This window comes from Bombus vancouverensis, chromosome 3 (genome assembly GCF_051014615.1).
Source record: "Bombus vancouverensis nearcticus chromosome 3, iyBomVanc1_principal, whole genome shotgun sequence".
NCBI lineage: Eukaryota > Metazoa > Arthropoda > Insecta > Hymenoptera > Apidae > Bombus > Bombus vancouverensis.
Window position 1 is genome coordinate 14,767,344 of NC_134913.1, and position 20,156 is coordinate 14,787,499.

General features: G+C 41.9%; 2 protein-coding genes across 2 annotated transcripts; one reads left to right on the top strand and one right to left on the bottom strand.

Annotated features, from left to right (window-relative positions):
* Positions 1-635: 635 nt before the first annotated feature.
* On the top strand, positions 636-5,344 carry Cpap3-d (cuticular protein analogous to peritrophins 3-D). Its single transcript, XM_033328566.2, has 5 exons — positions 636-795; positions 2,582-2,800; positions 3,647-3,914; positions 4,670-4,804; positions 4,927-5,344. The coding sequence occupies exons 1-5, from the start codon at positions 735-737 to the stop codon at positions 4,940-4,942; spliced, it is 699 nt and encodes a 232-aa protein (XP_033184457.1). The 5' UTR covers positions 636-734; the 3' UTR covers positions 4,943-5,344.
* On the bottom strand, positions 5,329-19,959 carry LOC117153988 (peritrophin-1). Its single transcript, XM_033328565.2, has 3 exons — positions 19,558-19,959; positions 8,112-8,522; positions 5,329-7,124 (listed from the first exon to the last, which is right to left on the bottom strand). The coding sequence occupies exons 1-3, from the start codon at positions 19,610-19,612 to the stop codon at positions 6,814-6,816; spliced, it is 777 nt and encodes a 258-aa protein (XP_033184456.1). The 5' UTR covers positions 19,613-19,959; the 3' UTR covers positions 5,329-6,813.
* Between the last annotated feature and the right edge of the window lie 197 nt (positions 19,960-20,156).

A 20,156-nucleotide genomic window follows, 5' to 3' on the forward strand; every position in this document is an offset into this window, starting at 1 on the left:
GACCGAGGTTTTTTGTTTTCCAAAATGTCAGTCCACTAACGCGAAACCTGGTTCTTCTTCTACGTTGCGCAATCGTTTCTACAAATTATTTTCTGCACCTACGATATTAACGTAATACGCAATTTGCGGTTACTCTTACATACGCTCAGTGTCGACGAAAAATTGGAAAAAGTTCTGCGCACTATGAAGAATACACGCTAATTGTCACGATGGTTACCGTTGATTCGCGTCGCTAAGTTGTCTAGGACGGTTAAAATAAGATCAATTTTATGGACTAAAAGATGTTCGCCAACGTGAATGATTTGCCTCACAATGTCAGAGAAAAAGTGTGGAAATAGGACATAATACTTTGGAAAAATTAAATCTTATGGTACATTTCGATCTATCGCGGCTGCCAAGACAAAATATAGAAAATTCACAGTCATATGGCAGTGAATGCGTTACCTTTGGGACCGCATTTTCTCACGCTTCTCGCTTCGCTTCTTGCAAATTCCCTTTGGATTTTCGGATGAGACGTTCGATCGGCCGCTTGTCCGCTCGGCTACGCTCGGCTCGGTTCACCGAAGTCGCACGATCGCTCGAAGAAATCGACGCGGAGAACGATCGGTAGGGTGGGGTAACGAGAGAGCAAGTGTACCAAGCAAGTGAAGGGAGAAGCTCTCTGTTCCGAGGTCGATAACTAAGTGTCAGTAGTCAGAGTCGACCCGAGTGGAGGATCAGACCGAGCGACCACTATGACGATCGAACACCGGAGGAGCGTGACCTTTTTGGCCGTGGTGATTTTTCTCGCCTCCGGTAAGTTTTTCTTTTTCACCATCGTCGGTCAAATCGAACACCTCTGCTAAGATTCCTCACGGCGAAGTCTCCTCCTTCTCCTTCTTCTCCTTCTCCTTCTCGACCTGCGGATCATCGGCGACCAACGATGCGTCTAGAGAAGCGCATCGACCGTTCGGGTTGCATCCCAGCAGGCGTATTCGCGTCTGGTCTCGCTCGTTCCCCGAGTTACGACACTCGTGTCATACAATTTCAATAGCTTTCACCGTTGTCTCGGCGACCGCCTCCTCTCGCCATATGGTTACGTCGACGTGACCTATGATATAATGGCGGAGTCTGTCTAGCGGGTTTGCACGCCTTCCTCTCTATTATTCCGAAACGTATTCGCCATATCGTCGACCACGATCTAACCCGAGCTGCATTATTCATGCACGCGCCATTCGGATGGCACGTCGCCTCTTTCTACATCGCGTTCTTCCGTATTCCTCCGTGTCTTTTCTGTCGACGTGCTTTCCTCTTTGTCTTTCTTCCATATCACAGACACAACGAACGTATTACGTAGCCGGTATATTTGTTTTACCGCGCGAGGGAATTTCAAAGAGTTTCTCGATTCAATCGAAGAACCACGCTTTGGTAATTTACGATCGTAGATGGTACTCTTCTTACAGATCGTTTCGGCTCGAATATCCGCTGATATTTAAGACTCGGATGTTCGTTAAGTTCTCATCGGATTAGCATCGTTCGCCGTGCTTTTTTTCGGCATCTTATCGATGATCGATGCTACTTTCTATTTCTCTCGATAACGAATAACTCGTACTCGCGTGATTAATATCGCTAAAATATGCGGGTTTCTCTTTCTACCTCGAGCTGGTTTGTTCTTTGCCTTCAGCCTTCTCGTTCTTAGCCCGTCTCCTTTCTATCGTGAACGTCGCCGGTTACTAGAAATCTTTTTGCCAGCAATTAGCCTCGACTACCCGTAGTTTGCGGTTTTCTCGCAGTGTTCTTCCTGATTGTTTCTTCGTACAAAGAAGCGCCGACTTTCCATTCGCCGATGCACGAATATTTTTGTTTCGCGACACGCTTTGTTACTCGACCAGCAACTAGCCTCTTTTTTTTCGCTATTGCGTTTTGTCGTACTTCTTCTTCTCGCTTGATTGTCTATTCAAGATTCACCGTCTGTAACCTTGACTCGCTTTCTCTATCGTTTTGCTCGTTCAGAATGAGCATCTTAGTAGTAGTAAATGTTCTTTATATATTCTTTCAAGGTAACGCGTGCATTTCTTTTCTCTATCCTCCTCCTATTCTAATATCCGAGTTTGTTAGATCAGGCGCGGACAATTTTTCTACTCAAAATGAGACGAAGCGGAACTTGTAAAGAAACTACGAAGAAGACGGCAACTTTGTCTAAAATCGCATAAGATTTTAGTCGCTTCGATTCGTAAGATTTCGACTAAATTTCGAATTGCAAATGACGACGGTTTAACAACCACCGAATCAAGAAAACATAAAACAATACGATCGTTTCCAGGTGTTTTACGACCAATCTCGTCCTTTTCTTCTTCTTTATTGCTCCGATTAGTCGTTTTAGCTATCAAAATCTGCTTTTTTAGATTGTTTCTTATCTCGTAAATTTGTATCTTTCTAGTTTTTCTAAATGTCGCCATTCGTTATAATAGAACATGTTGACGTTACTTTTCGGAGAAAACCTTTGACTTTTTTCCTTCATCGATTTACTTCGTTCGTCTTTCCGAATATGATAATAATTTTTCCCATCGATAAATAACATTTTTTTCACTTCGATGTATAGTTGAAGCAGCTACCCTGTTGGGTGCGCCACCCTGTCCCAACCCTCATGGCGTCCACGCGTACGCTCACCCCGAGGACTGCAACGCATTCTTCCTCTGTACGAACGGCACCCTGACCCTCGAGTACTGCGAGAACGGATTACTTTTCGATGGCCATGGCGCCGTACACGACCATTGCAACTATCACTGGGCCGTCCACTGCGGAGAGCGCAAGGCTGACCGTAAGTATCTCGTTACGTTCTCAACAATTGCGACGATGTCGTAACGACACGCATATACGAGCTACGCGCGAAGGTTCTGTCTTTCTATCTGGATTTATTAACACCTTGTTTATAGCACGTCGTTAAGTCGTAACGTTAATCCTGTTGCGATCCTTGAATTTTCATATCACAGCCTTGCTCTGATATGTCTACCCTCTTGGCGTATTAAAGCAGCACTAATTAAAAAGTAAGATAAAACTGAAGCAAGGAATCACGACGTATCAACGACGATTCTTTCGTATTTCGATCAAGCTTGAAACGTTTCAAGTGTTAGAAAGATACAGCGTGTCGAAATTGTCACGTTACGTCGAAGAATACGAACGATGCTTACGACCATACTGCGGACTTTCGCGAATTTATGGGAAATTTGAAGGTTCAAAAGTGGACAGACAACGCAGATACAAAGAATACAACGAAATATGCAAGGTGTAACATCCGTTGCGATATCTCGTAGATGAAAGAAATTTCAGTTCAGGTCTTATCTTTCAAATTGTATTCCTGAAAATACGAATTCGCACAAATGTCTCTCTGCTTATTAAAAAACGAAGAATAAGAGGTCCGTGTTCGGCCTCTTTCGACCGATTTCGACCGATTTCGACCGATTTCGACCGTGTTCCTGGTAGTTTTCATTGCGCGTTGTTCCGTCGTTTCCTGAACATTCCAGTCTGCTTGAAGGCAGACTCGAAACGTTAGAACAAGACGCATCGCGTTACCAAGAAACACAACCGGAGCCCGAAGAATCACAGATACGTCGTTTAATAAACATCGTGAAAGTTCGAAATGTAAAAATCTGTGGGTCGTTTTCAGTCACTCCGCTCAGTAGCCCCGGCTGCGAATATCAATTCGGTCTCTATCCTGCCAGCGACCTGTGCAGCACCACTTACATCAAATGCGTCCACGGACATCCCGAGGAAGCGCACTGCGACGCAGGATTAGTATACGACGAGAAGAGTCACACTTGCGTCTGGCCCGATCAACTGTTGCCCTACTGCAATCCGGAGGAAATAGTCGGCTTCAAGTGTCCGCACAAAGTACCTTCGCACAGCGCTGCTGCCAAGTTCTGGCCTTACCCGAGGTAACTTGTTCCTACGAAACCATTGTTTTCGCAGTTGCCATTGTTTTCAACGATATATTATTTATAAACGCTTCGGAAATTTATTCGATGGGTATGCGATTGATATACATGGGCGTTCGATGAGCGACGAACAATGGCTGGATTATAAATGCACGATGTGCATTTATGCGAATCTGATCATCGAAGTTCGTACGCAAAATGCAGACTTTTTTGTTGGGCTCTATCGTCTGTCGTAGAGATGCTTTTCCACTTTTCGTTTTTGTAATTCGTTATTTATTTTGATAACGGGTCGTGATTAACAGGAGACTAAAATACCGACAAGTATTTAAAGGTAAATAAATGTTTGATTTTACACGGAATAGAAAGATATTAATACAAATAACGAAAAGTTTTCGGAGGTTTCTTTAAACTGCACCGTCGAAGGAGAATTTATCGATTAAATAAATTACCTACTGCAGGCTGAATCGTTCGTTTGAAAGCGAAAGAAGCCGATGTCCTTAAATAACCAGCGACCGCTGTTTTGTCCGACGCAGAAATTAAAAACCGGTCTCCCTATGCTTTCGAGAGGATAACTCGAAGGAACGCCCGTTGAGAGGCGACACGTGTTTTACGGTTATTCGGCGTTACCGTCATGTTAAGAAACCCAATTTTCGTCGTTTCTCTTTCTTTTAATGGTACAGCAGCGAGATAAAAAGCAAGGAAGAAATGCGGTTAAATATTGGTAATCCTACTTATAGAGAATATTTGTTTCTCAGATTCCCTGTACCTGGGGACTGTGGCAGATTGATCACCTGCGTCGATGGCAATCCACGTTTGCTTACGTGCGGCGATGGAAAACTCTTCGATTCCGTGAGTCTGAGCTGTTTGGATCCTGACGAACTGCCTCATTGGTACGTTAGAGATTTCATCGTTTCGTTAACTTTTATTTTCATATTTTCGATGAAAGTGAGAATGAAAATTATGTAAAATATAATTTACCAAGAATTATAAGTAATTCGTCGGTTTGTTTCAGCGCCAATACCGTATAAATTACACAGGGATGTCAGCATCGCTATTCGAATTCGCAAGAGTCTATCAACCGTTTTAGAACCTCGAAATCTGCAGCCTTCGCCGTTTATTCGAAGCAAAATATTCCACTTGATAAAAAATAATCTAATCGCCCACCGAAAACGTTACGAAACAGTAAAATTAGCGAAACTATAACGCAAAGTATTGCATTATCGGTACAAAGTAGACGATATCGATAGATCTGTACAATTTCACAGATGTATAATAATTATAAAAAGCAAAGATAGATGTATCGATATTTCTAATTACCTTTAGTTAGAAAAATGTGTTTTAAAGGGAAAACAACTGCAAAACGACAGGGACAACGACGTGTACACTGAACATTGGAATAAAATGTGGACATGCGTACAAAAAATATACAACGTACACTTTATTTCAACGAGTCTATATCCGTACAATTGTGAACGTTTTAATAGATGCTTACGATTAAGGCGAGAAGGGAGAGGGGGGGAGGGGGGGGGGAGTGAGAATGGATAAAAGAGAATATTTACACTTTGACTGTAAAAATGACAGAGAACAGTGTGGTGATAGTTGCTTAACAACAATAATCAGGGGGTGTACAATCAAGATGTGTTCCATACGATTTACCTATATCCTTTTTAACTTAGACGTATGTGCGCAAAATAGTCGTCGACGAAACGACCATAATTAGAGAAACGAAAGAAGAAGAATGAGATATAAAGAGGAATATCTAGCACTTCTAATCAGAAGTAGTTACATACTTTCTAACGAAGCGGTGAATATACATAAAGAACTGAGTTCAACAACGCCGCTTGCGACCCCGCGCCATCTCTTCTGGATTCGAGTGCCGCGATACCGATCACAATATCGGTAAATTCACGTTTCCTGGCTTGCAATCCAGATTTCTGTACGTTTCGAAACTTTGGAATGAATTCTCGATCGCGCTTCTCGCGGACGATTGTCGTCCGATCGACGCTCTTGGACTGCATTCTCACGCGCGTAACGCGTAACGTATGAACATTTTGTAAAGGTTCCTGAGTCGCCCGGAACTCGGTTGGAACACGATTGCGCGTAACTGCAACGTGTTTAGCGCGTACGAATATTTGTATGACGTAGGAACGATGGAATGAGCGATTAGTGGGCTGAATTTCATGATCTAAAATTGATCTAAACGATCAAGGTATATGAAACAAAACCAACGAGAAGACGAGGGACCTAAAGATATTAATCGCTAGTTTTGAAATTGCTTTGCAGTAGGATTTAGTACTTTGTCTTTCTTTTCACGAAGACACATTATTCTACAGGCTATATTTTACGAGCTACGTTTTAAATCGGGAACGAATATTTGCTCACAAACGATCTCTTTTTACAATTCTATCATCCTTGAACATTTAAGCTTCTCCTTTTTGTCTCGGTGTTATCGACATGTTTACGAAAGAAACTACGATCCAGCGATCTAGCCCGAAGTAATCAATTTCGACAGGCGCGATATTAAAAGAGATCTGGTTTCCTAGAGAATAAATAATAGAACGCGTTGTAAATACGAGGCAGATAGAAGACAAATCGAACGATAAAGCGATTAAACAGTCTTGTCCATTTCAAGCTTTGAGCAATCGATCCTCTTACTCTATCGTCTAAACCGTAGATCGCCTAAGTACACGAAGTTGACGAAATAATACGCGAAGTACGTAAAATAATATCGAACCAAACGATACCGATCGCTCAACGATTCTCCATGATTTTTCCTTTGTACGGTAATTTGCAAAAATCGGCTCGTTTTAGACGAAACCTGAAACCGTCCTACGTTACACGTTCCACGCGCATAGACGCAGTCCAAGATCTTACGATTTATCGAAAAGCGTTGAACAATTTAATTTCTGGGGCGAGCTCGAAGTGGAATCGGTAGTGCGCCGGCTGGCAATGGCGGAACACCCGGTGGAAGGTTTTCCTCCTCCGGTTCTTGTTCGTTTCGTCCTTCAGGGAGGTCGCCCTCGAGGTTGGGTGGCGTCGTGGGTACGTCGCAGTCTTCGGTGGGTGGAACCACGCACCTGAGCGATCTTCGATCGAACACCAGCATGGCCGGACATCTCTGTAGCCGTGGATATCCTCCTTGACATTGCCAATAACGGTTGCAGGATTTGCCCAGCGGAACGTTTCCGTTCGCGTCGTCGTTGCACAGAGCTGTTGGAGATTCGATTACGCGTTATAGAATATGCCAATGTAAAAGACGAGGTCGTTAGGAAACACGGATAAGCGTTAGTATCTTGATACTCTAGCATCTAGCAGAGTAATTTAAACTTGGAATGCGGTAGAAAAGCTATGTACTTAGAAACCGAGGATTTCGGAATTTTAGCGGGCGACGATCTCCAATTCGTTTGGTTATGTAATTTTATGTAACATGTACGTGCGTCGTTCGAACATTTTCGATTAATATTTTGTAATATTAATATTCTGTAGTTTCTATACACAGGAGCGTGGTTGTACAATGTCGACTAGAGGTATTAGGACATCTGACGATACGTAGTAAACATTCTTTAATCGCGATATTTTATGGGAAATCTGTTGCTTCGTTCGTATCGCGCGCATTTCGCAATGTAAAATACCCATAGAAGCAGAAATTTTTTTGAACGAACGAGTGGGTGTCTTAATAGCTATCGTCTGCAACGTAGGATCGATAAGGATGAAGGATGAAGTAAATCTGTAAATTCATATTGCAAGCAGTTTTGGCCGCGATCGGTACTTTTACAAGTTCGCCGCGATGAATGAGACCTCTTGTTCGTCAACTTGTCAGGCTCCTCGGTTACCGTCGAGACGAGACGATACGACGCGTGGGGCAGACGAAGGTGCGACGAGAGCTCGCTTCGAATGCTAATTAACGACTCACCTTTTTTCCCGGCGGAGGCCACTGACATCGAACGTAGACTACACGAGGCGAAGAGAGAAAAAGAACCACGGGCGCCGCATACCCACACGCGCGTAGACTCTTACATGGTCGCTTTCGAAAGTGAGAATGATCGCGAACGTCGCCTCTGGCAAAATGTTACGCGTTTTGCGAAAGAGGGAACGGATGTCAAAGAAGCAAAGATAGAGGGGAAGACGTGGTGTAATAAAATGGAATAATTTGTCGGAGATTTTTCGACCAGCAGCGAAAAACTTCCATCTACTCACGATGTTTCTGACATCCTTCGACGTTCTCCGGCCAATCGCAGGATCTGGCCCTCTCGTTGTACAAAAGTCCACCGATGCACAGCTGTTCCGTGGCCGTGCCATTCCAGCAAGTCCAGTAACGAGTGCAAGATGTCTCGTGGCCGAAAATACCGTAGAGCCAGTCACAGTGATCAGCCGGGATCGGTGGATTCGCCTGACGTTTTCCGTCGCAATAGTTCGCTCTCCAGGGGTAATCGCAACCCTCGGTCACGCCACGGTGCTTTCCAGCGAATACGAGGCCGTTTGGACAGTCGAATAATTCTGGGCGACCATTGACGCACTCCCAGTAGCGATCACAGTATTCTATGTCGCCGACGACTCTGGATTTTGTTTGACAAGGGTCTTCTTGCTGTTGCTTCTGAGCACGCGATACTGTAACGCACAAAAATATGAGTAAAACGTGTTTTAGAAATAAAGCTGTACGTCAAATTAATCGTAGGTGAGATAGAAGGACGAAGGATGGAAAAGATAGTTTAGGATATCACGAGAATTAGCATTCGATAAAAATGGGAACTACGACGATCTAAATATCAAATTCGTTACACAGATTTTCTTCATCCGTCGAGATAAATCTTCGAACAAAGTACTCTTTCGTTCTTTCGGAACGTATCATTCCCATTCACGAGTCGTTCGTAGGTGCGCGACTTGGAGGAAGAAATCTGTAATTCGAAGAGGATGACAACTGTTAGCTGCTAATGAATACCAATTACGAAACGCTTGGCGGCGGATCGCTCAGCCTCGATCCATTATCGACGGTTAACATACAGTACTAAAGTACTAAAGCAATAAGTACCAAAGTACTAAAGTACTGAAAATACTAATAGTACTAGAAGCACTAAAGTACTATTAAAGTACTAAAATACTAGAAGTATTAAAGTACTATTAAAGTACTAAAGTACTTGAAGTTGAAGTTGAAGTTGAAGTTGAAGTTGAAGTTGAAGTTGAAGTTGAAGTTGAAGTTGAAGTTGAAGTTGAAGTTGAAGTTGAAGTTGAAGTTGAAGTTGAAGTTGAAGTTGACTAAAGTACTCGAAGTTCTGGAGTATTAAAGTACTTGAAGTTCCAAGGTACTTGAAGTACTTGAAGTTCTATAGTACTACTAAAAGTACTAATAAGGTACTGGAAGTACTGAAGTACTAAAGTACTAATAAGGTACGACAGTTGCTGCATGGTTTTTCAAGCGAGCAGGAAATTATGCGTCATTTCCATTGGGAAGGCCGTACGTCTCGCAACTTAATATCCAGCTGCACGACAACATCTTTTCGTGATCTCTTCTTTCGATCGAGGAACACGTTCCCGTCGACCATGAGGCATAGTAACACGATTTCTTGGCCGATCCGATCGAACGTTTCTGACTCATCGTTCGTTGGCACATCGATCTCGCAGAACGAGTCACGATCCTAGTTTTTGTCTTGAAATAAACATTTCCAAAAAGAAAGAAATACGACCGTGTAAACCGTGAGAAATTTGGCGTTCGAACTCTACTGGAATTCGTAATTAGAGTTAAGAGAAAAAGAAGATTTTGATCGAAAGGTGTTATACAATTTTGAAACAGAAGTTACTTTTAGCGAATTATAATCTTATTGTCTCATACTTGTCTTTCATACAACTTTCCTGTTACCCTTTGAGAAACTTTCTCTTCTATTTATTATCTGTAATGGCTCGGGATAGCTTTCATCGAAAGCTTTCATTTCAGTATCATCAGATACGTTCTCTAGTTATCACGATACGCTTCAAGCGTAATTTTTAGTCGATAGAATAGATCGGAATGCATTTTATTCGACGAAGAATTAAATAAATCGAAATCTCATTTTCTTATTATGCAATTAAAATTATTTCATGCTGGTAATTCACGATAGTTAAGCTTCGACGGTCCGAAGCTCTTCTCATACTTGTTTCAATAAAGATACGACATCGTAATGTAGCTGGTACCCGCTGATTATTCTGCCATTATGCCGCGGCAGTCGTTTTTCAATCGCTGGCATCACAATGCGATTATTATATTGTTATTTTATCGCGCCATACGAATTTTTTCATCAGAAGATAAATCTATGCAAGGCAAGCGTTGCAGAACACAATCCTCTGTGTGATATTTTCTTAGATGCCCACTGTGCTTGGAAAGGTGTTAACGTTTGTTGCAAGCTCTATGGGCAATCGTGTGAAAATTGCGATACAAACAGTCTGAGTCCGAGGTATACCTACTTACTCGTTTCCTTTTTCACGCCATTATATACAAGGTGTTAAAACTATTCCTGTCAATTTCTACTTGTCTTCGCTTAAAAGAAATACGCGTATAATTTATTCGCAATATTTATCAATTTCTCTTACGTTTTGTCGAACTTTTCTTCACTAACCGGTCACTAGGATCGATCATTATTAAGCGAAGCGTGTTCGCAGAGCAGTAGCTCCTGACTGCAAAAATAATCGAGTTTCTCCTTCTCTGACTCGTTTTGCCAACGGTTACAATACGTAAATACGTAACGTATTATAAAGAAACTTTCCAGGTATACAATAGTCACGTAAGCGTATGCATCGTTGCCATATTCCGAGGCTTTTCTAACGAAACTTCAAGTAAAACTCATCTTAACGACGCGTGCGAACCGCGTAAGAAGCGATAGGAAAATTCGTGTCATAGTTGGCGGATTGATGCACACGTTGCCAACATCCTCTGCCATCATCCTGGTTGCCAACAACCAAATAAATCGTGTGAATACGAATACGTGAATACTATTACTCAAATACAAGATCAATCAATCAAGATTAATACAAAAACGTTAGCTCGGAGAATTTTTCAGCGCATTCACTTCCAGTCTCGAAAGGTGAGTAAAACAATATAAGGTACAAAGTTACAAAACTTACGTACACCTGTTACATCTACGCGAAATCATAAAAATAGTAAGATGTCTTGCTCTCTCTCTCTCTCTCTTTCTCTTTGACGCTCAAAAAATTAAAGATCCGATGCAATCCTATCCCAAAGATTTCTACGAATCAAATATTTCAATTTCTTAATTTCCTCTTGGAAATACGCTTACAGTAATTATACCGATACGTGAGTACAAACTAATATTGCGACAAAATGTGTTTTCAGTTTCTTTGCTAAGTCAGATACATTTGCTAAGTTTGACTTTTGTACGCAGACTTTTACGACCGATTGTATATACTGTACGTATTTCTCGGTAAGCTAACGTTGCGACAAGACGATTGAAACCACCCAAACGAAGCGCGCCGTTCCAATGAACCAGAGTCGTGAAATTAATTTACATCCCAAGTGAAGTTGCTGGTGCCACGATGGAACAGTTGGACCGGCGCAATCGCTTAACCACAGGAGGTTACACGTAGCGGTCGTAATATCTCGGTTAATGGGCGCATTTCGGTGTCCGAGACCAGGTAGAAAAGCGAATACATACATAGCAAAGTAAGGTGGGAAGGCAGCTCGTAGCTCGCTCCCAAGAGAGCATGGTCCGGGCACGAGTGAAAGTGTCTAGCCTTGACTTGCAACCTTCATCTCGCCCCTTTCCTCTACCCTGTCCTCCACAAAATCGAACATTCGATTCATCGACTTCTACTCTAATGTCGTTCTCATCCTTCATCGAACATCGCGATTAATAAACCGAGAAAAGAATTAAACACGTGAAAGAAACTGGCAAGGCAGAAGTTGTTCGGTGACTTTCTCGAGTCCAGAAGCGAGCACCGAAATTTCGTTCTACATAAAACTTGCTTAAAAAACGATCGTACAAGTCCGATACGATATTTTCTCTTCTCGAAAAGAAATCATTGGCCTTTAAAACATCTTACGATGCTGGAAATGCTGGTATTACGAAGATTTGGAGAGTTTAAGGGACTAAGGAGTAGGTATAGATACAGTTACAGGGATTGGAAAAAGCATTTGCAGATACTTTTATTTTACAATGAAACATTCTTCTCCTCAGGTTCTACGTTTCAGCTTCGTATTCAGTTTCATGCCAAATCTTGGTACTCGAAAAGAAATTGCTACTAAATGATAGGAAATATATTAGGTTGTCCGAAAAGTTTCTTACGTTTTATGAGGAGATAATAGACGCACGATGTTTTTTGTTTTATATTATTTTGTCGAATTACGTACGATCCATTTCGTTCTGTCGAGATAAACATCGCGACATTTCACAGATTCGGTTTCACGTTTGTACGAAGGTGCATTGTTGTAAAAAACACGTTTGCGAAAGAAAGACACTTTCCGGACAACCTAATACTTGGACCGAATGATGAATCGGATTATAAAGGTGCAAATACTTTTCCATAATCAGTGTACAAAATTTTGTACGGACGATGTTTCAACGAAAATATGAAATTCGTCAGACAGCAAAATCCTCGATCTGAAAACACCAAAATAACGGAGAAACCAAAATGTGAAAATGTCTCCATGTAGCGTTCTAACTAAACTAATTCTCGTCTTTTACCTTCGTTTCGTCTTCGTTTCGATCCGCTTGATTTAGACGGACAATTAAAAAGCAACGTCTGTTTCTTTTTTTCGCGATGTGGAAGGAACGGAGGAAGAACGAAACGATGCGGCGTTTGGAATAAAATTTCGATAATAGGCCCGATTATGATAATGGATTAGAGGATACGCTTAAACCAGTTTCAGGATGCAGAAATGGAACGATCGAATTTGGAGACTGTTCTAGAACGGTCACTTGAATGTCAAGGATACACGCGCGGCTGCAAGGCACGGAAGAAAATGATTCATCTAGCATTTTGTTATGGACCACGAATTACGACGCAGGCAGGGAATTTCCAGGTGTTTTAAAATATCAGGCCGCTTGAAGCGATATTTATGGTTCCTTCCTGTTCCACCCTACACTCACGCTTCGTACATCAGAATTAAATCGCAAAAAGGACGAGATGATACATTTTTCTAGTGATAAATATTCGTCCCGTGGCTCGGTAAATTTTCTATTAATTTCGTAGTAACTGAAAGAGTAACTCGTATGACAGAGATTGCACGGCCGAGGAAAAGCGAGCGCGCAGCGCACCTTCGAGTATCCTGCGCGCCTTTCCAAATGGAACGCTTCGCCGCCATTCGGACGTCTAGAATACTCTATCGAGTCTAGAATGCTCTGGAACAGTGGTTCTTAACGCTTTAAACGCGTCTGTCGTCAATAGCGACGACGAAACGAGAATTTGGTGAAACACAGCCAAACCTCGTCAATGAGCGACGTCATGCGTGGAAAGTTATATCGCATTTAGCTTTGTTTAGTCTTGTTTCTTCGCGTTTCTTCTAAGAATCACGCGTAAAGAATCGATCTTTCGTTTACCACGGATCTCCTTTAAATAATTGTCTGCCGCCATGGATGCCCGATACTTAATTGAAAATTCAAATCCGTGACGTGTCTCGAATATGTATATTTAAAACGTCGAGAAAAAAGATCTAACATAAATAAATAAATACACATACTTTTGTCAAATATCTTTTATTCGAATAATAAGATATACGTCGGCGGGCCGCAGATTAAGAACCGCTGTTCTGGACGATTATGTCGAATGTTGTTGCCTACGAGTACAATAGAGTGCAAACAATGCACCGTGCTAGAAGAATCGAGTCGCCACCGACGAGAAATGAGTTTTCATGCCAGAAATCATTAGCGTTCCAGCATCTACGCGTGGCTCTTAGCATGGTCGAAAATCTTCAGGATTTGGTCGAGAAACGAAGCGAAGAACGATAGAAGGAACGAGAAAAAGTACTTAAAAATAAATATTTGATCGAGATTATAAAATCTGACGAGATTATAATTTACCTCGAACGTTGCATACGATTTTCTAAAATAGCGAGAATTTGGAAAAATTTGTCGAGACTATATAATTTCTAATTTTGATGAGTTTAACATCTTATCGTTAGCCATAAGTTAACGTAAATAGCAGATACGTAAAAATTATTAGCAAAAACGTTCTACAGAGAAACGCTAAGATACAGTCGCCTGTTGACTTTGTAGGTGGACACATCCCTGGTTAGGCAGCCTGGTTATGTAACAGAGACTCTTATTAGTGTCGTGGAACCGAGATACTTTCCCTTCCTTTACGACTCCTTGTAAAGAAGTAAGTGGTCGCAGTAGGCCGCTAGTTTGCGTTTAACTATAAGAATCGAAGTCAACGTACAACTGTGAAACTCCTAATTGTTTACATTCCATAGATAACACGTGCGATCTTCTATGGCCTGTTCTTATGGACTACGAACCTCCTCTCCCCTGTTTAGCTATCTTCTTTTTTAACGTTCCACTTTCGTAGCTGTTTCATAGTCGCTTTCTACAGTCGAAAATGCATCCATAAATTTTATACTTGTTCGTCGCTCTTAATACGTATTATATGTGCCGATGGTTATGAAAGTGGTCTAAGTCATATACATATTTTTGCCAGATATTTTTCAAGTTTCGCGTTTAACGCACGAGCTGAACTGCGTTTAACGACGCAACAACCGACTCTCGCGATCTAACGGTTTCCACTACTTCGCGAACATGATCTCAGATTCTTGTAGCGTTAATAGGTTCAACGCAAAATAAACGATAAAACCATTTTTCTTTTTTTAGATTCTTCGTTCAGGCCACTTTCATAATTATCGACGCATATTTCAAGAACGTTTATGGTCGAGCTTTCTTTACTTTTCACTCTCGATCTACTATGTAGACGAGGATCGATTAACGCTTTGCGGATTGGAGCCGCGATTTCGCGTCTTTCATTTCTCACCTGTTGGCGACGAGAGACGCGAATTCGCCTATTACATACGTCATACGGTATTCTATAAAAATGTTAACTACCGTTAAATAAAACAGTAAGAAAGGCAATGAATGCTATAAATGGAGTGTTATGAATAATACGAAACCGCTATCGATATATTAGATAGATTTTTCAAGAATTTAATAAAATAATAAATTTTGCTCTTCATCGGAGAAATTGTTTTCAAGCATATCATGCTAGAAAACGTTATCAGAGGTATCTTTAAATATGCTCGTTGATTTTAATAGAATATTACATTTGTCAAATGCTGCTCGGCAAGTTCGTTTCGATATTAAACCCTCTGGTCGACGTAAAAATTATATCGAGAAGTTTTTCGCGGAAAACCATGCGAGGTTCTGGGATGCTGGAATATTCAAGTTGCGTGAAACAAAATTCGCACCTACATAATTCGATAAACGTACGATCGAATCGAAATGTAAATGGCTCGAAAAATACGCGGCAATTCAGGCAATGTCGTCGGATCATACGGTCCTCGAAGTGTTCGAACGGTTGTCGAGATAAACCAAACACGTCGAGTTGCAAGGTGTCGTCTCGTGTTCGTCGAGAAACGGCGCAGTATTAGTCATGCGTAACTGTTTTAACATATGCACGTCCGTGACTAACAGTAAACGCAAAGGCAACATCGGTCTATGCATCGTGCGAGATATTCAAAGAGAAAGGTCTGTCTGTACTCTTTTTCATGCGAATTCTCTAAATCGATGCACGGACCGTAAGCTTGATGTACGCGCTTATATACTTTCCCAGTAAGTACCCCATTACTCCTACCGAAATCGACTTTCCACCGATTAGAAAACCATATTTCTTTACCCAGAAAACCGTGTTTTAAATCCATTCCAGCGTGTTCAAAGGCGAATCGACGAGATTCCGTCTACGCTTCGATTTTTTTCCCTCCCATGCTCGTGCATATCTTCAAGCAAGGACAGGCTAACCGGTAGATGAAAAATCGAACAGGTTTGGATAGGCGGAAAATTCTGGCGCATACCGAACCAGTACGACTGGACAGACGGCAAACTCTACAGAAAGAGTAAATGTCGCTACTGGACGTTTCACCGTGTTTCTTCCTGATCGTGGAAATAAACGAACATCGACGGCCTTCCCGTGACCGGTAAAGAGTTACACACGAGCAAATGGTCGTAGTCGCGATAGTCACGGGGCCCCACCTTTTCACGTTCCTTCCGTAAAGTGCAACGTTCCACGTGAAAAGTCAACTCGCGTAATAAGCGTTCCACGATCCGTACACCGTTTACGAGATACGAGCCACTTCCCTTTTCTTCTTCTTCGTCCGTGGCACGCCTTTTTCTTTGTCTTTTCCTCGCCCCTTTTCCCTTCGTGTCGAGTATTTCGTATTATTCGCTCGATGGATACGTTTCGAAGAGATCGCTTTCTTCGGGTACAGTTTTTATCAGATTGGTGTTTAACGCGATCATCGTCAAAGGGAATTAATCCGTGTGGCCGAATTTTTGAAACGTTAAATGACTTTTTTCTTTCCGTAATTCCTTTGCTTTCACCTTTTTTCCATCGTACAACTCTTTAAAGGAATACCAACCGACCAATAGACTGCCGACGTTTATGTAAATTATGAATTCTACGAGTACAGGAAAAGAGATAGAACGTAAGCAGAGATTTCTCTTACTCGTCGAATATTACGAGTGTCATACTTTGCATATTTTCGTTCGTGTCGCATCCACTATGTCTATTTTTCTATCGGTAGAATTCATGTTTACCGATATTCCTCGACAAATTTGTCGGCGTTGTTTGTACGTAAAAATATGTAAAAACGTATGGAATGTGTGTGATTAATGTCACGCGTATTAGCCGTTTCGCTACAACGATTTTTCCAGTCTTTTTCTGGCTTGCTTCCAAGCAGCCTCCTTTTACTTCTTTTCCACCCGTATAATTTGCTTCTTTTTCCTCGTCTCGAGGTTACGTTGCTCGAACGACGTTTCTCCTTCTCGTTTCACAGTTTTCCCACTAATCAACCGAATAATAGCAGTTTTTTCTTCAGATTGTGTTAAAGCTTCCGGGTCCAGGCAACCATATCGCGAACGTATAGAACGACGTATTCGCGCTTAGTTCCCGAGAAAATACGCAGGTGGACGGTTCTATTATTCGAGAATTCTTGTCCTGGCATTCCAGTCGGCCGCAAAGGAAGTGATAGCGGAAATCGTCCGGAATGAATAAATAATTAGACCGTTGTTCGGCTGGAAAATAATTTCTATAATAAAATTGTACGCCACGATAGAAAGTCGAGGCTCTTACGTAAAGAGTCGTTGTGAATCGAAGAGAGATCGATACGAGATTAACCCCCTGGAGATGCGTGGCCTCGTTAGATCTCGGATTAAAACTATTTTGGCTTTGCCACGCATAATAGAGCGAGCCTATTTTGATTTTATAATAATCGAACCGTAGCGACCAGCACCGTCTACGTTATCATTTTTCCATAAATAATCCTTTATTTATTAATATTTCGTCGCAGACCGAGATTAGTCGTCGGAAATCGATATAATTATTGGTCAAGTGATCCTTGTCCGTAAAATCACAGGTTTTAAATTAATCTTTGATAAATGGCAATGATACGAAGTCACGAATGTTCTTATATTCTAGAAGTACGTCTCAACGCTGTACGCGACAAAATTTTAACGAAACGTTGTAGGTTCGCGGATTAATCTCCTAAACCCCAGGCGGAGTTTAAAACTGCATCGATAAGAAGGAGAGAGATTTTAGATTTTGAAACGCGTTGTTCGAGAATGAAAACAACGACGAAGATGATGAATGGTATGAAAATGAAACGAAAGTTTCTATTCACGGTATGTACGTTTCATAGAAAGTAATCTGATGCTAATAGAAACTTATTTGAACGATAATATTTGAGAAAACGATGCATCGTTTTCATCGTATGCCAAAGTTGTACTCGCGCATGTTTATTCCATTAGAAGAATCGAGTTACGTAGGGAAATCGTAATCGAAGAGTGGTATTTTTGGCATCAGGTGAAAGCATCGAAAGGTGTTTGACAATTACGCGTTCAAATAGTGATCAGGTGTTTATTTAGGAAGAATTATGAAACAGGAAGTACTTTTACCCGTGTTTCGCAACTAAAGAGACTAGATACGCGAGTGACATTTCGCTACTTCATACGCGAAGTCTCTCATTCCTAAGCTTATCGACATCGTCGCTTCATTATCATTACAACGATTATCTTTTACGATTGTTAAAACGATGAAAGAATATTTATTCGTCTGATCGTCGATACGTTGATACCGTTTGATCGTGGTAGAAATTTTAAACGAGAGATTAATCGGTCGCTTTGCGATCTACAGATGCAAAATATTCGAAAGAGATAAAAAGGAGAGAGAGAGAGAAAGAGAGTGTGTGTGTGTGTGTGTGTAATCTGTCGGCTGAGCTACTTTCATATTTTCACTCCCGAGACACGGGAGAAAGTTCTCAAGATGTGTGAAACCCGATGAACGCTCGTCATTGTCTTACGAAGGCCCGTGTAATAATTATTAGAAGAGGGGCACTTCTCAGAGTTACGAATACCATATTAAATGATAACGGATATTGTGCAACAAAATAGGGTTAAAGCATAGAAGAACCGACAATCCAGAGAAACAGCAATTAGTTGGACACGGTCGTGAGTTAACCAACGTTATTTCACAATCCTCTTCGAGGTTTGACAAATGACAATAGAAAATGACAAATGCGATTCTGTATTTCTTCTAACGCAATTTTCCTTTTTTCTCTTTCGTACAAAATTTGCCCATCTTTTGTCAAATTTCGTCAACGAGCTTAACGAGAACTCGTTAAGTTTCGATGTCGAGCAAATTTTCTCACGAAGAAGACAATCGGCGATTCGATGTACGGTAACGAACAAGTTAATCGCCACACGCTATCAATTAATTGCAGCTCGATTAATTGCCACTCGTTTCTACGCGAACTTAACGCGAAAGCGAGACGTGCTCGATGCACGGCGATTACCAAAGGGATATTTAATCGAATCGCCGTTGATTTCGACGGAGAAGATGGACGAGGTGACGCGGTGTTAGACATCGCCATTAAGCGCGAGAGCAATCGGAAGAATCGTTGCCGCGAAAGTAGGCCGATGCGCACACTTTTTAGATCCAGCGGCCGCGAGAAACGCGCTCGTCTGATCACAGAAAGTCCGTTTTCACTTGCACTCGCGGCCTGTATTCGCGCTCGAGCTACCACTACCGTTTAATCGATTGATAAAAAATCGACGAACTCCTACAACCCGGCAGCTCTTTTTACCCGTATTAGCACGTGATAATGGAACATCGAGCGACCGGCAAGACGAATGTAAACAGCACTCAAAGCGTTTATCGCGTGGATATTGTTCACGACGCGGTGAGTCGCGTTCGCCGTACGGACAGTAAAGTCACTTAATTTATACGGACTCTTCCTTTCTCTCCCTTTAACGACGCGATAAAACAAAATCGTGGTTAACGTCTACGGTTACATCCTCGGGGAAGACAACGTGGGAAGAAGACAATAAGAAAGAAGAGACCAGAAGGCGCAACGGTACGGGACGGAAGATGCAGGAGGAACGTGGACGAAGGAGGAGAATGAAGCAGAAGAAGAAGGAGAAGAGTAAAAAAAGTAAAACGAAATGTAAATATAGGGACTCACCGTGCGCAGCCAGGAACAGCAAAAATAACGAGAGAATCTGCGACGACGATACCATTGTGACTCGTAGCGTGTTCGGCCTTGGGAAAGACCAATTCGATTAACTCGAATCTACTGGAATTTCAATCCGGCGACTGGAACCATCCAAAGGTGGGGCTAGAAGCGTGAAGTGATTCTTATGGGAACCGAAGAAGCTCGGCTGATGAGTTTTCGTGTCGAGACTGGTCACTGGGAGAGGCGTTTGGCTTCGTGTCTTATATGAGCTCCCCACTCTTCCGGTAGGTCCGATCTCTGCGGCATAGGAAGGCCTCCCTGGAGAACACACCTGGTTTCTTCTATCGAGAACTCCGTCGCGCACTCGGTATCCTCTCGATCGATGATACTTCGGGATAGATCGTTCGGATTATCGGAAATCAAAACGTCGTGTCGTTGATCACTCTGATCGCGGTGAGAACGTTGTCCTTCGTGCCGCTTTTTGCTTGCGCGGCATTTCATCGGGACGATGAAGTTGGATAGCATCGGGTAAAATTATTGCGGTAATTAGAATAAATACAGAGTTATTTACGGAATTAATTTATGGAATTATTAATGGAATTGCGAGA

What these genes read in the sequence shown, in the direction of transcription:
- Cpap3-d (XM_033328566.2), top strand. Translation starts at nt 735, where the DNA reads ATGACGATCGAACACCGGAGGAGCGTGACCTTTTTGGCCGTGGTGATT. An exon ending in GGTGATTTTTCTCGCCTCCG is followed by an intron (nt 796 to 2,581) that starts GTAAGTTTTTCT and finishes TTCGATGTATAG; the next exon opens with TTGAAGCAGCTACCCTGTTG. An exon ending in AAGTTCTGGCCTTACCCGAG is followed by an intron (nt 3,915 to 4,669) that starts GTAACTTGTTCC and finishes TTTGTTTCTCAG; the next exon opens with ATTCCCTGTACCTGGGGACT.
- LOC117153988 (XM_033328565.2), bottom strand. Translation starts at nt 19,612, where the DNA reads ATGGTATCGTCGTCGCAGATTCTCTCGTTATTTTTGCTGTTCCTGGCT. An exon ending in GCTGTTCCTGGCTGCGCACG is followed by an intron (nt 8,523 to 19,557) that starts GTGAGTCCCTAT and finishes TGTGCGTTACAG; the next exon opens with TATCGCGTGCTCAGAAGCAA. An exon ending in CGAAGGATGTCAGAAACATC is followed by an intron (nt 7,125 to 8,111) that starts GTGAGTAGATGG and finishes AATCTCCAACAG; the next exon opens with CTCTGTGCAACGACGACGCG.